This window comes from Gavialis gangeticus, unplaced genomic scaffold, assembly GCF_001723915.1.
Source record: "Gavialis gangeticus isolate Ggan-Ray unplaced genomic scaffold, GavGan_comp1, whole genome shotgun sequence".
Classification (NCBI taxonomy): Eukaryota; Metazoa; Chordata; order Crocodylia; family Gavialidae; genus Gavialis; species Gavialis gangeticus.
In genome coordinates, this window is record NW_017729022.1 from 173,032,583 (window position 1) to 173,048,901 (window position 16,319).

General features: G+C 44.0%; 1 protein-coding gene across 1 annotated transcript in view; it reads left to right on the forward strand.

Annotated features, from left to right (window-relative positions):
• DNAH14 (dynein axonemal heavy chain 14) overlaps positions 1 to 16,319 on the forward strand; it is a 333,831-nt gene that overhangs the window by 13,886 nt on the left and 303,626 nt on the right. The window contains exons 3-5 of the mRNA XM_019515912.1: positions 335 to 734; positions 2,669 to 2,859; positions 8,089 to 8,334. Coding sequence (XP_019371457.1) covers positions 335 to 734; positions 2,669 to 2,859; positions 8,089 to 8,334 — 837 coding nt within the window. The remainder of the gene's footprint in view (positions 1 to 334; positions 735 to 2,668; positions 2,860 to 8,088; positions 8,335 to 16,319) is intronic.

The window sequence follows — 16,319 nt, forward strand, 5'->3', positions numbered from 1 at the left end:
GAAAATGGAAACCTCTTCTGAAAAATCAAGAATCTCATACATCTTTAGTATTTAGAGAATTAAAAAAACCCTTTTTTTTGGTATCATTTTCTTCCTAAGAAGCCTGAAATTTTAAATTTAAAGCACATATGCATAGTAGAAGAAGCTATAACAGAACAATATGGTAAAAAGCCTGGAAGTCATAAGTAATATATCTTTTCAGATACTTACTTATGTGCCCCTCTTACAAATTGTTTTAACCAATTGTTTTAATGTAAAAAAAATTATTAGCGGTGCAAGACTTGGTACTTCGATAGTTTCAGAACTTATTCTGTCCCATTTTTACGCTGCCTAGGTTAGAAACCCGGTCCTCCTCCTCAGTGAAACACTGCCTAAGACAGCTAAAGAAATGATCCAAAATCTTGTGGAAGAAGCTGCAGTCATTTATAGCAAAACCCGAAGTTATGTTAAGTACCAGGATTTCTTCTACAATGCAATTGCTGACATGAGAACAGCATCCTTGGAAAAGATGTCACAGAAGAGTCAAGCTGGTGATTCAAGTGCTCAGAGAGTCACCACAGAGCTTTCTGAGATTGAAGATGAATTAACTTTGCGAAAACTATTGTGGGATTCACTTGAGGAATGGGCAAAGCTTTCTTTTAGGTGGAAATGCACCCTTTTTGAGAACCTTGATGTAGATTTAATACAAATGGAAGTTAGCAGATTTATACAGATAACACAGATACTAGAAAAAGGTAAAAACATGAAAATTGCTAGTTGCTTGAGATTTGTAATATGGTTCGAGTGTTGTATTCATGATCATTCAGAAAATCTGAGACACAAGGGTTTTTTGTTATATAACCCATGCATACACCAAAAATAATCAAAATATAAAATATCATTTTTATTGGCCATTCCAAGTATCCAAGAAAAGAAAAACTGTTACCTTGCTGTCAAAGGTCTGATCCTCCTCAGGTAGCTCTTTGATCTTTTCTGTCAGTTCCAGTGTGGGATGACCTGAGCAGTGATGTAGCAAGGAGCAGGCAAAAAAATGCAGCTGCTCTGGTGTTGCACATTTGTGATCTTGAACTGGAAGTTGCTGCTTCACTTTGCCCCAGGTGCCCAGCCATGTTCCTAAACTGCTGGGCCTGATGGGGCATTCAGTTCCTGAAAATGTGTATAACATCTCTCCCAGTTATGCTGTGGTCCAGTAAAAGATATTACCAAAAATTTAGTTTCAGACTTGTAGACATCCATAGATATACTTAGGGAAGCAAAATGAATGTACAGAAAATCAGAGCCACATCCACAGTTGGTATAAATTGGGATCACAGGACAATAGGGCTGGAAGGAACCTTACACGGTCATCTAGTCCAACTCTGTGCTCAAGCAGGGTTGTCCCTGACTAAACCATCCTAGTCAAATGTCTGCCTAACCTACTGTTGAAAATGTCCAGGGATGAAGATTCCACAATGTCCCTAAGTATCCTATTTCAGTGCTTAACCAATCTCATAGTCAAAAAATTGTTCTTAATACCCTAGATTTCCTCTGCTGCAGCTTGAGGCCATTGTTCCTAGTTCTTTCCCCAAGAGCCATGTAGAAAATTCTATCTCAATCCTCTTTAGAATTGCCCCTCAGTAATTTGAAGACAAATTCCCCCTTGACCTTCTCTTCTCCAAACTAAATAAACTTAGTTCTTTTAGCCTTTCCTCATAAATCATGTTTCTCAGACCTTTAATCATTTTTATTACTTTCTATTGGACTCCTTCCAATCTGTCCAAAAATCTTTTGAAGTGTGGGACCGAAAAATGGACATACTAGTCCCAGGTGGGGCCTCACTAGTGCTGAATAAAGCAGAAGAATCACTTCCCTTGGTTTGCAAGAGACATTTCTATTAATGCAACCCAGTATAATGTTGATTATTTTGCGACAAGAGCACACTGTTGGCTCATATTCATCTTCTGCTGTACTGTAAATCCCCAGATAGTTCTCAGGAGTACTGCAGCATAGCCATCATTACCCAGTCTGTATTTTTGGATGCAATTATTCCATCCGAAGTGCACTAGTCCTTGTTGAACTTCATCTGACTAATTTTTTTGATCATTTCTCCAGTTTATCCAAGTCATTCTGGATCAAAGAGAATTATTCTGTTTATTTTAGTGTATCTTTGCTGTTTTCTTATTCTTCAAAATCAAATTATTATGAGATACAAGCCATTGAATAGGTAAGGTATCCAGGTTGTAGCCGTATTGGTCTAGAGGCAAAAGGAATCCGAATGCATGGTAGAGGTGATATCTTTTATTAAACTGGATTTTTGCAAAAAAAAAATAAATTTGCAGGCTTTCAAGCCCAAGCACTCTTCTTCAGGCATAGGAGAAAAGATTGTAAAAGTTCTCCTAGGTAGAAATGAAAGTTCATATTTCATAGGAGAGTTGAAGGTGTGGTAAAATCTCCTGTTTGGAACAGCTCGTTTTATGCAGATTAGGCTCAGAGAAAAGTTGGAATAATCTGTTTCCCTTGAAGTTGTTTGATGGCAAGCAGGATGTAGAGTCCCCCTCCTACCTGCAGAGATAGCAATTGGGGGTGCTGTCTTGGACTGTCCCTCTGAGTTACATTACTGACAATATTAGCTTATGCAAATGGAATTCATAGTCTGATGTTCTATAAATGTTTCATATTATTTTTCAAGGTTTACCAGAAAATAATATAATAACAGATCTGAAGCAGTCATTAATTAATTTTAAAGAAGTCTTGTCTGTCATTATGTTTTTAAAAAGTCCACATCTTCAGCAAAGGCATTGGGAAATTATACAACGTATTACTGGACAATCAATTTCTTGGGATAAAAAGATTACCTTGGATAATGTTTTGGAACTCAATGTAAGTATATGATGCATTAATTTATATTAAAATCAGTGTCTGATGCATATACTTGTGCTGCAAAATATAGAATCCTAATGTCTCATCTTCTATTAAAAACCCTCTCTAGTGTTTCTGTTGAAGCTACCCCCTACCTCCCCCAGGCAGCCAGGAGAGGGAGAAAAGGGAGGCCAGGAGATAAAAATCAAGCTAGATGGTTTGTAGCTCAATAGTATCTTATGTTGCTGTGGAAGGGAGCAGACCATAGCTTTTAATTTGGATCCTTGCTCTTCTCCACTGCATTGCTATCCATTCATTTTATCCAATGCAAAGTGCAGTGGTTTGACTTGATAAGGAGTGCTGGAGAGGGGGCTACATAAAACCTAACCTGTGGTGTGATGTGTCGGAGACATGCAGACAAAAACCCCTTCTATGCAAGGGAAGGCTAGAACGCAGATCCCTAGCTTCCTGGGCCAGTGCCCTAACTGTTCAACCATTGGGTCTAAAGGATTAGTATGTTCATAGAATCACAAAACATAGGCACTTTTCTATCCCTACTTTGGATAGTTGGAAGGGACCTCCAAGGGTCATCCAGTGCAACCCTCTGCTCAAGGCAGGATCATCCTTATCTAAACCATCTTAGACAAGTGTTTCTCTAACCCAGTCATATCAAAAATACAGCCTGGTTGCATCTAAACGAGACATTTTACTGTGCAGTAGCCAGTCACCAGCTGCCAGAGGGGGAGCCACCAGTGCCGGGACCAGTGGCTGCTGTTGTCCTGGGTAAGCACGCTGGCTGCTGGATTTGCTGCAGCATGTGAACCTGTGGCCTGTGCCTGTTGCAGCCAGTGCCCTGGCCCCCAGGGGTGGGTGTGCAGTTTGCCAGGGGCCTCAGTGGGTACCCAGTCCCACTGTTGTCACTGCTGCCACAGCTGGTGCTCCCACTGTCAGGCATCCTCCCCCTTGTGTAACTTCTCTGTCCAGGCCTCACAAAAGAGCTCTCCCCAAGCCTCACAGATGTTATGCAGCACACAGACTGTGACAATGACCCAGGGAATGTTGTCTGCTAAGCTCAAGGTGGGCAGTGAGAATGCTCCAGTGTCCCTTGAGGCACCTGAAAGTGCACTCCACCTGGGCACAGTTCTGGCCCAGGCACCAGTTGAAGTGTGCCTGGCAGGGGTCCAAGTGGCCAGTGTAAGCCTACATGAGGTAGGGGAAGAGCAGGAAGGCAGGGTCCCTGATTGAGGAGGAGCAGGACCACCATGTACGACACGTGCCCCTGGCAGCTGGTGGGGCACGGCAGTGCTAGCAGTGGTGGGAGTGTGGCAGCGGTAAGCGGGGCCCCAGGAAGGGCCTGGGGACCTCAGGAAGCAGGAACAGCCACAACCCTGCACATGTAGATGCCTGCTCGGGAGCATTTATGTGTGGGTAGTTTATTCACAAGTAAACTGGTCCCATATCAAATGCATGTGTAGACATATCCCCTATGTGGTAGATCTGGCCTGTGAATCCCTAGGATCCCATCTGTGGGTCTTGCAGCATGGGGCTGCTGTGTTGCATGTGGCATGCCTGGCTAGTTCACATGTGCTACATACACCAAAGCAGGCCAATGTGGGGTATATGCTGCATGCAGTGCCCCACCAGACCACCCCTGTTCACTGGCTCCAGGGCCAGTCCTGATCAGGCCCACATACCAGCCCCAAGCACTGGAGCCAGCATGCCAGACTGGTCTGGTATGCACAGCTCATGCAGTGCACATTCCATGGCAGCTCCACATGCAAGCTGAAGGCCAGTGCCAGCACACATTGACTGCAGTGCACAGGGCTGGTCCAGGATATGTGCTACATTAGTTGCCCATGCTGGACCAGCCCTGTGCTGTGACTGGTGCATGGGGCCTGTATGTGGGTCTGATATGGGGCTTGCATCGCAATCCCAGGCAGCTGGATGAATTTGACACTCCTAATATAATCTGTACTTAAGCTTCACAAACAGCCCTCTTGCAGACCAATGGGCACAATGCTTAAACCATCAAAGACACTCTAACTTGCCACAGGTAAAGCAAAGGGGTGAGGGGCATTGTCCATGTCCTACGCCTGCAACTATAGGAAGGAGCTATTAAATACTTCAAACCACTGCTAGGTGTCCAGCTCTCTGCAGCAAGGGAGAAAAGTTGTTCTTCCTTTTCTTTTGGCAGCACTTCAGATATTTAAAGGCTGCTATCGTGTGCCCTTTCAATGGCCTTTGTTGTAAGATAAGCATGTTCTTTTCTTTCAACCTCTTGTCTTTTATGGCTTTCTTCCAAATCTTTTATCACTATATGTTGCCCCCTTTAAGATCCTCTTTAATTTCTTTGCATGCTCTTTTTAAAATGTGGAACCCAGAACTGCACACAATACTTAACCAGGACTGAGTAGATTAGTACTAGTCACCTCCCATGTTATACACTTTATAGTCTTGTTAATTCAGCCCAAAATTGTTCACCTTTTTTGAAGTTGCATCAGATTGCTGAGTCTGCAATCCCAGAACCCCAAGTGCTGCTACCCAGCCAGTTATCATCCATTCTGTATTAGTCCTTTTGATTATTCTTCCTAAGAATAATCAAATGCCACCTTGCATTTGCCTTTATTAAACTTCATCCTGTTGTCTGAAACTCAGTTTTCCAATGTGTTAAGCTCTTCATGAATTCTGTTCCTGTCTTCCCAATTTCATCTGCAGATTTGTGCAGAAAGCTGTCTATTCCAATATTCAAATAATTAATAAACATGTTGAACAGCACTGGATCCTAGACAAGCCTCTGAGGGACTCAAATGGAGACCTCCTGCCATTCCAACATGGATCCATATATAATTAATCATTGCTTATGGCTATGAAGCCAGTTGTTTATCCAGCTCATAGTAGCTTTGTCTGGTCCACGTTTCTCCAATTTCTTTATTAAAAGATGCATGTGAAACTTTGTCAAAAGCCTTACTGAAATCCAAGTACCATTTATCCACTGCATTCCCTTCATCCACCCAACCAGCTGTCTTGTTGAAGAAAGAAATCAAACTTGTTTGGCGTGATTTGTTCTTAACAAATTTATGCAGGCTGGTTGTGATCAGATTTTCTTCCTTCACATGCTTACAAATGGACTTTATAATATTCTTCAGTAACTTCTGAGTACTGAAGTCTGATTAACTGGTCTATACTTCCTTGGGTCTTTTTGCCCTTTTTGAAAGGTTGGCACTATGTTGGCTCCTTTTTAGTCCTCCAGTACTTTGCTTGTCTTCCATAACTTGGTAAAAAAAATTGTTGCCAAGTGCTTTGAGACCCTGTCTACCAGTTCCTTCAGTATTCTGGGATGAAATTCATCAGGCCCTGCTGACTTTTGATTCATTCAGTGTCAAGTATCTCTGTCACTTGCAGACCTGTAGGACACCGCCTGCCGATCGACTAGGGTGTTACTGTTTCTAATTGGTGATCTACACGCCCACGTTTTGCCTGCCATGACTTGATGTTAAAGGAGTTGGTTCATTACCTGTACGTGTAGTCCCATTAGTAGTCTCACCGTTGTCCTGCGGGGTCCTACGTTCCTGAGGGCTCCGCCACCCCTACACCCTCGCCCATTCCACTGGGTTCTGACCAGCCAGTTGGTCTTGCAACATGACCTCGGTTCCAATAAAAAAAGCAACAAAAGACAGGGAAACAAGAAAACAAAGAGGCACTCCTGGCCTGTGTTGTTGTTCCTGCTGTTTTTAGCCAAGATCAAAACAAACTGACCGTGAGGTCAGTCCCTCTTTGGTGTCTCTCTCTCTCTTTCTCTGGGCCTCTTGTTGAGGTTGCCACAATTCCTTTTAGTGCATTGAGTCCATCTGTGCCACCATCTTTTTGGTATGTGCCACTTTTACATGCTTTACGGTACCGCCAAATCTAACGTGCTCCTCTATTAGGGGTATTATGGTACAATTCTCTCTGTCGGGCTCTGCCAGCTCCCGGTGTGTAAACAAGCAGTTCTGCGCCCGGCGGGGTCAGTAGTCTTGGTTCTAAGTCCCCACTGTGGGGCTTACTCTCTGCAAGAGTCTCCTACCAGCTCTCCATGTTGCTTTCAGAGTTCCCTGCAGCGTGTGCTGGCATGCTTCTCCTCCTCCTTCCGGTTCTGCGCTCCTCCTTCTTTCCTGTCCTGGGCTCTTCTTTATACCCGCGTGGGAGTTCTCTGCCCCTTCCCTCCCAAAACACCTGGGTAAGGGAGATTTCTGCCGGGCTTCTTGGGGCTGTGGACCTAGGGTCGCTGAGCCTTTGTTTAGCCCGTGTGCTTTGGAGCACGGTGGCTCCTTCTCTCTCTCTCACATTCAGACCAGTCAAAAACTCTGTTTTTTCTTGTTTATCATGACCACCCAGCCTTGCTTATATAATTTTTTAAATTAATTGTCTGGTTTGAAGCTTATTTTTCATGGGGGGAGACTGAGGCAAATAGTTGTTGAGCATGTCTTCCTTCTTTCCATCTTCTGTAAAGAGATCATCCTGGCTATTTAGCCATGGAACCACAACATCCAAAGCCTTCATGTTGACAACACCTTAGCCATATTTACCTCCATGATGTGATGGTTTCTACTTTGGCCTTTATCATAAACAGGCAGGATTTATGAGAACATTTTCTGTGCTCCAAATATATTAATCCTCCTACCTAGAGCTTCAGGCCTAATTTACTCAGTATAATTCCAAGCAGTATTGGTACCTATGTGGGTATGCAGGAAAGGGTATTAGTCTGAGGAACAGATGAACTCTGCCAGTCTCTCTGTCCATGTCTTGAATCTGGGCTCCAAGCAAACAGGGCCTCAAATCTGGATGATAAATGGCTGCTTCTGGCCTTATCCTCCATCTAACACCTGCAGTCATCTCCATTTCACGTTCATATGTGCGTGGCCAATGAGTAACCTACCTGTGCAAGCTTAGTTTTATGTGGCAATAGTTCAGGTGAAGTAAAATTGTTGCCTGGGTGTAAGTAGCAAAAATGCCACTTATGTGCCTAGAAAGCTGCCATTTGGACGCAAAGGGAAATAGAATTCCACTCTTAACTTCTTAAAACACAATACATAAATATGGTTGTTTACAGTTGACCTTTAAACAGGTTTGATCAGGCTCCATTTCTGAAAATTAAATATGAATTTTATATATTTTGCAGAAATATGTATATTTGAACTATTTACCAAAACACCTGTATTGTTACTTTTTTACCTTGCTAGATATTAAGTCAGTTTTTTTTTCTCACTCTAGATGATCCAGTACAAGAAAGAAATAAATGAAATATCAATAACTGCTACAAATGAAGCTACACTTGAAATAATGCTGAATAAAATAATAGATCTTTGGAACAAAACTGATTTCCATTTATCTCCTCACTATTTTGAAGCTTCAACTATCATGATTATTTCATCAGCTGAAGATATAATAGCTCAGTTAGAAGACTCTCAAGTAACAATTTCAATAATTAAGGGCTCCTGCTATGTTGGACCAATTAAGGTAAAGGTTACTCATCATTTGCAAATGTCTGTAGAATATTTTAAATGTTGCAGAAGTAATAGGTGATTTTTTTTTGTTAAGGATTATGTTAATTTTTATTAATTGGTATTTGTTTCAGATGACACCCCTTCATATGCATAGTAGCAAGATACATATTTGTAATAGCAAGGAAGTTTTAATTGAAAACTTGAATGTGTCTTCTGAAATAAAATTTGCAAGTGGTGTGTACAATTGAATTAATAGAATACTTTATTGCTTTTTTTAAATTACATTGAAAACCTACCTGGAAATCCCTTGTAAAAGTTTTCATTCCTATGTGTGTGATGCTGTAAGGAGTTGTGACTAGTTACAAGTATCTTCAAAGATCTCAGAAGTTCTATATCAACACAGTATTATGTAATACTATGCACTGTTGTGATTGTATTTGATTACCTTTATGTTAAATGTTTTGTTCGGCATTTGAGAACTCATGTTTAAGTTTATTTAGTTATTAATAAGGTTTTGTGTGTGGGGGAGTTATTTTATTTCGATAGAACTTTGCATATTTTTTATGTTCAATTCTGTCAAAAGATAAAAGAAGCTAGGTCCTTTCAGGGCAGGAATTAAACAGAAAAAAGATTTAGGGAAAACTAATTTAGCTTCTAAAGCACCTGTCTCGTCTTTAGCTTTCTGTTCTTGTTTGCATGACTTTTTATGCCTGAATTTGTCGAGTCAGAATGATGGCACTAAGAGAGAGTGAGAGTGTGTGTGTGTGATGTAGCATAGTTGTAGTGGTAAAGATAAACAGCGATGGGCGTGAATGAGCATTTTACTGGCCCAGATGGATTGAAGGAAAGGATTGATTTTTATTGTATAGTGTAGAAACAAACTATAAATGTTGTGGGGAACAATGTTTGGGTGTATGCAGAAAGAAAAAAGATTAATTTTAGGTATGTTAAACACAAGTTTTATCAAGACCTCCAGAAAGATGTCAGGGAGAGCAGTTGTGATGCAGAACTAGAGAAAAAGGGGAAATATCAAGTCTGGAGAACGTTATCTGTTAATCATCAATGTAGAGATGTTAAGTTGTATGAGTAGATGAAGTCACCAAAATCACACAGAGGAAAAACAGAAAAGGATAAAAGAAAAAGTGAAAGCTTTGTGGAACTCAGAAAGGGGTAGAGAGAAAAAGGAATCTTACAGAAACCACAGGTGCTAAAATGGAAAAAAGTACTGAATACAAAGTAAGGTATGAAGTCCTTAATTCAGTCATGATATCAGATACGTGAGTTTCTTTACTGATTCTTCCCATTCTCTAATATTATGCAGTACGCTTGAATTGTAGAGAGACTATCAGTTGCATAGGGTGTTTATCTGATTGTAATTTTTCTTTGTGAAATAATTAATCCTGTGTGTGAAGTAAATCAGGATGCATATTTTCTAACTTTACTTTGGTATTATTGGGTTATGTAACCTAAGTTTTTATTTTTAAACGCTTGTTCGTACTCATTTTTACTTCGGGTGTTCACATGTCTCAAATGTTCAAGTCTGGAGTCCTTCCAATATCCATACAGCATGGATCTAGTGTATAAAGGGCAATATGTGATTCTGGTTTCTCAGTTCCTCTCATCTGTCTTGGGGCAGGCAGTCTTGAGATGAGATATTCTCTTGGCTAACCCAGACAGCATTTTACATGAAGCTGTTCTCAGTACCTTCCCCACCCCTTTTTACTACTTCTTCTTCTCATTTCTTCAAGGAGTAGGAAGGGGGGGGTAGTTGTTGTTCTCACTTTTTCCTGGTCTTCAATATTTATTTTAGTGAGACATTAAGTCTCCTATGTGGCTCTTATAGCTAAGTGAGTTTCATAGACTTCTGGGCTGGAAGGGACCCCAGAGGATCATTGAGTCTAACCCCCTGCCTCAGGGGCAGGAAGTCAGCTGGGATCATAGGATCCCAGCAAGATAATATATGAAGTTTCATTTTCTTCCCCTTTCGCCCACCACACTTTGGCCAGACCTTTCCTTTGACTTGCCAGAGTTTCTTCCAGGCCACTTGGATTTAAGCTATGTAGCTATGTTCCTCCTGCAGCAAGGCTATGCCTGCTTCAGGCAAACTTTCTAAGTGTCTCTTTTTATTAGGGAATCCCTATCCTTGGGAAATGTAGTGTTTTAAGTTGTTCACCAGGAAGGAGGGCAAAGCTAGTTTCCAGGTTATCTTCTAGGTAAACTATATGGTCACCCTCTAATATCTGGAGTGTAGGACTGAGTTGGATGCTAATGATACAGGGCTGCATGGTCCCTCTTGAGAAGACCATCCTGTCACGGAATGGGGTCCTCAGGGATGGCCGTGATACCCCTAGAGCTCCTTGACCATGTCACTGTTGCCCAACAGGCACCCTCTTTCTTGTCTGCCATGTTTTGGTGTGCTATAGTAAATAGGGAGGATGCCCTCAAGTTGTATTTTGGGCATGGTCCTGATGGGCCCCACTGAACCCTGTGAGTTCCTTAACCCCTTTTGGGTTCTGCTCCAAAATGAATGCCTCCCGGGACACCCTCAGCCTTATGGGCTAGTTGCGTGGCTCCAAGCCACCCTTTTACCATGCCCCAGGCCTCACAGATGGCATTCACACGTTGTCTCTCCAAGGCCTTAGTTCACCTTGGCCTACAGTCATTACCAGGCTCTCTGCAGCCCTGTCTCTCTCGGCGCCCCTTGGCACTGGGGGTCTGTGCACCCCAAATACTGTGCCCACACTGGTGCTGGGGTCCCCACACTATAGTGAGCCCCCAACGAGGCCTCCTCCTTTCCCAATAGCCTAAGCCTGATCCTCTGGTCTTATAAGACAGCAACCACAACATAAACCCCTGGGCTATAACATAACACAAAAAGTTCAGGGTGTGCTCTGCCCCTTTAAAAGAATTAAACTTCTACCCTGGCACTAAGTACCTTGTAGGCAAGGGTACCTGGTGAGCTCCTGGAGCCCCATTAGTCCCAAGTGCAGCATATTGGGCAGCTGCAGCATCTCTGGGCAATTCCTCCCTAGAGGCTCCGTCCTCTTTGACTGCTGACAGGGAACTGCCTCTCTAGTCCCAGCCCTGCGGTTTATATGTGCCCAGGACCCTGCCTCTTCCAGTCAGCTGACCAGCTGCAGGTGAAGGCTAATTCCCTCCTTAGGCCTGCCTCCACAGTAACCTGCACCTGTGGGGTTCCTGCCTGACTGCTAGGGCTCTCTCCCTAGGCAGTTTCTGCAACACATCCTTGTCATCAATAGTACAGAAGTTCTACTCCAGTGAGCACAGATCGAATGTCAAGTAAATTACCAGGCATCTGCAGCTTGGCACTGGAGAGTTACAAGCTACAGGTCAGGAGCCAGAAGGAGGGATTCAGACTGCAGCCATGAGGTAGTGGGGGGTGGGGGTCACAAACCACCAGTGAGGAAACAGGGACCTGGACAGAAGGCAGGAACTAGGAACCAATGGGCAAGGGCCAGCCTGTTTAGCCTTCTGGGTGCTGAAAGGGCTGCTGCTTCTAAGCAGGTAGCCATGCCTGTACAGGTAGTTAGAACCATCTGGAAATAGGTTGCTGGCAGCCAAGCCGACTTGGGTAACCAGAGCTAGCTAGGGGTTAATTAACCTAGCTGCTGTGCAGACTCTTGACACATCATACCTAAGATGCAATTTCCTGGTTAAGTCATCTTTAGTGACCTAGCCACAGGTTTATTTAGTTAATGGTGTGATAAAACCAGGAAGACCTGACAAAGTTATTACACAAAATATGTGTAATAACTTTGTAGCTGGTTCCTATTGTGCCTTTAATTGAACATGTGGACAGTGCTCCTCGTCTCTGGGGAATGCCTTCCATGTGCTTCAAAGACTGGAAGCTGATTGGGGCTCCTAGCTGGGGGAGCACAATGGGAGTTCTGTCAGCTGATTGGAGCATGCACAGTGCATCCCCAGGGCAGGGAACTCTGATCAACTGATGATAAAGCTCCCAACCACAGGAGTGAAAATTGCTGGTGCAGGGGGAGCCTGAGATTGTGATCCCAGATTCCCCCTGCACCAGCAAAATGGTATTATGGGATCTGATGCTCAATATTAGACTCACACCTCTTGCCATGCAAAATTCTGTCTTTTTTAATGTCTGTCAGTGGCCCTAGAGAGAAATTCCTGCTCCAGGGTACCTTAAGGAAACTCTTTTCACTAGTTCCTCATCCTTCCTGTTTGTGTCCCAGTGTGGATCCTGACAAGGATTGGCACTGTCCACTTCTATGGTATCTTGTAAATGCAAGGGTAAGGGCCCATGGTACTGCTTAGCTTCCCTTTTGCTACCTAGTTATCGTGGATCTGATTGAGAACTTTTGCAGTGAAACTTGTTCCTCGACTGAGGGATAGTGCACTACAATGGGCTCCTGCTAGTCTCATGACCTCCAGATGGTTCAATTCATAGTACTGAACAGCTTGGTGATCCAGACAGAACTGGACTCTCTGTGGACTGTGATTGTAGATCCTTCAGTAGCACCCGCTCTGATTCCAGTTGTGGAACCATCTCCAATTTGAGGCCCTTTTGTGCTGCCAGTGGGAGGTGGAGACCTCCTCACCAAACACTTTCTTCAAATCCTGAGAATCACTATGATTTGGGATTACACTTATCATTTTGCCTTTTACTAGTTCTATGGAAACTCTTCTAAGGGAGAAGAGATGTAGCTCTAGGCTACCACCTCATGTCTCCTGATTTGCAGGTTCATGGTGTTGGTGTCCTTTTTCTGCCGCAGACCTTCTACTTGGAGATGAAGACAGAAACAGACTAGTTATCTACGATCCCATTAGTCTTTTTTCAACAGTGCAGAGCCCTCCTGCTTATTTTTGGGTCTGATCTCTCTTGAATGTAAAGAACACTCTGCCAGTTTCCCGCCCAAGTGCAGGGGAGACTGGACCTGATTAACTGTAAGGTCCCTTCCAGCCCCTAACAGCTGTGAAACTTAGAGGGGTTGCCTGACCCTAACCACTGTCTTTCTCCTCTTGTCTTGATGAGGCAGCTGTTCCTCCTTCAACATCACGGATGAATGACTTATAATGCTTCCAGGACCTTATGAGATTGGTGACGTAGGCCTTCCAAATTCTTGTGGAGAAAATTGAAGACTTTTTTATGCATAGTTTTGCAGATATCTTGCATCCTTTCTTTACTAAATAAATTAGCTTTTCCTTTCAAATGAGACCATAATAAACCCTGCAAGAATTATATGGTAAATGCCTGTCACCCCTGCCCTGATCATATATAATGTTGACAAACATTGTTAAGTGCCTTCCGAGGATGTGAGATTTTTCTGTACTCCACCTACAGCTTACACGTTGGTCATTGTAAGAGACAAAAAGGAACATTTGTTTTTTAACAGCTCAAAAGACAAACAGCGGAAGACCCTGGATTTGATACTACACACCTGGTAGTACTAACGGGTTCCAAGGCAACCATCAAAATGTGTTGGCTCAACATAGCTTTATATTCTGTGAGTGCCTGGCATTTTTTTTTCTGTCAAACTTTTGCCAGGCTCCAGAAAATTAATTGCTACCCTGCTTGAAGAAAGACATTTGGTGATGAAAACCTCACTTCAAGCAGCTCTCATCACGTTATTTGAGATTTGGCACAGTTATGACCTTGAGACGTTTATTCTGGCTCTGTGAAAATACAGAATATTCTGAAGGGCTTCTCTTTGAAGGGGCGGAGATATTCTACTGTAAATAGATGAAGCTCTGCACACTAGGGCAGTGTGAAGCTTTGAGTGCTGATTTGATTCGGAGGAAATTCAACCCAGTTCTGTGGCTGAATCTCTGAATCCAAATCAAATCAGGAGATCAATTAAAAGGTCCAAATCAATTCAAAGCTCTCCAAATCGATTCAGAGAGCTCTGGCAATTCAGGCAGTCCCTGCCTGCTGTAGCAGGGAGCTTGACCTGGACTCTGAGCTGGTAAGTAGGGGGTGGGGAAGGGGGCTAAAGGAGGAGGGAGGGGTCCATGGGGGGACCCCTGCCAGGACCCATCCCCTGCCCGCTCCCCCAGCCACCCCCATGGCTGCCACACCAGCTCCAGCTTCCAGCCCTTTAAAAAAAAAAAAAAGCCGCTACTCACTGGGTGCTGCCCGGCCAGGGGATGATCTTTGCTACCCCCCACTCCCCCATGCTGCATGGGTGCTCTGCCACGAGCCCCCCCTATGACTGTCCTGCCAGCCCCAGCTCCTGGCCTTTTAAGAAAAAAGCCTCAAAATAACCTCCAGACTCACTGGCTGCTGCAGCAGCCTCGGGGCTTCTGGGGGGCTCGTGCAGAGCCCCCCATGTGGTGTGGGGTAGTGGGGGGCAGCAGGGATTGCCCCTCCCCCCCACCAGTCAGGAGCTGGTGAGTCAGGGCTTTTTTTTTAAGGGCTGGGAGCTGGGGTGGGTGGGGCAGCCATGGAGGGCGGGGCTGGGAGAGCAGGTGCAGATCAGGGGGGTCATGACAGAGCCCCCCACGTGGCATGGGGCAATGGGGGGCAGCAGGGATTGCCCCCTGCCTGGCAGCAGTCGGTGAGTGGGGAATTTTTTTTCAAAAAGTCGGGAGCTGGGGTGGGTGGGCGAGGCAGCCATTGAGAGCAGGTGGGAAATGGGGCCTGTGTGATTTGGAGATTTAGCCAATTCAGCAGCAGCCAAATCTCAGAATTGGATTTGGCTAAATTGATTTGGGGGAGTGATTTAAATCATTGTACCCAAAATTGGCCGAATCCAAAGAGAATAGTAGCCACTTCACACGGGCTACTGCATACCATCAAAGATTTCAAGGATACCCTCTGCTTCTTAGATATTAACCCACCTGCCCTAAAGAAGAAGTATAAATGTCACCCATACACTAGCTAGAAACCACTCTAGAAGCTCTGTTCCTTCTCTGAGGAAATAGATTTTACAATGACTGGATTTTGGACCCTGAAAGAAAAGGAGGACAGCATATCATCTTGGACTTAAAGCTAAACTCCTTTATTTGGAAGCTTATGTTCAGAATTATTGTTAGGTATTATTATTTCATTCTTGCAGCCAAGGCATTTGTTTGCATCTCTTGACCTGCAGGATCCTTATTTTCACAGCACCATCATGCATTTCCCACAGGAAATACCTCCACTTTGTGGTAGAGCAAGACCATTATTAAAATAGTGTCTTACTACCCTGTCTCTTGACCGCCTCAAGAGCTTTCACTGAGGCTTGCAGCTGTGGCCGTCTTCAAGAAGAATATCACAACTTACCTTTTCCTAAACAACTAGTTCCTCCTAAGACATGGCAGGAAACCTCTATTACACAGTTTCATATTCTAGACCAGGGTAGGCAATGTTTTTTGGCCCAAGTGCCAAAAAAACCATAATGTCTACCTTGGAAGGTGCCAGAGTGCCAGCATGCCAGAAAAACAAAATGAGGGTGGGAGCCTGGGGTGGGGGGAGGGTACATGGCAGGACGTACTGCATATTAGTATATTTAATAATCATAAATGTTGCCTTTGTTGTTGTGTATTCCTTTTTTGGTGAGCATGTTGCAATGAGAGAGAGAAAAGAGACAAATAAGAGAAAGAGGAGAGAAAGAGAAAGAAAAGGAAGAGCAGAACGCGAACCTGACACACGCACACACAGAGAACCACGTGGACAAACAGAGAGAGCCAGAACACACGCAGAACAGACACGTGCACACACATCCAGAATCAGACGTGTGCACATACAGACACACAGAACCAGACAGAGGCAGACAATCACAGAGAACCAGATGTGCAGGTGCATGGAGCTGGGCTCCTGGGCCACTGGACAAAGTCCAACCTAACAATGCCCTGGTCCCATCAGAGCCCCTGTGCTTCCCTGGGGAGTCAGGCCCTGGGCTGCAGCACAGCTGGCCGAAGACCCAGCCTACCCATCAGCCCAACCACTCATCCACCCTGCACAGCTAAGCCCACAAAAGTGCAGTGTTCCTGGTGTGGAAGAAATCAAACTTCGCGTTGTGGTTGAATCAG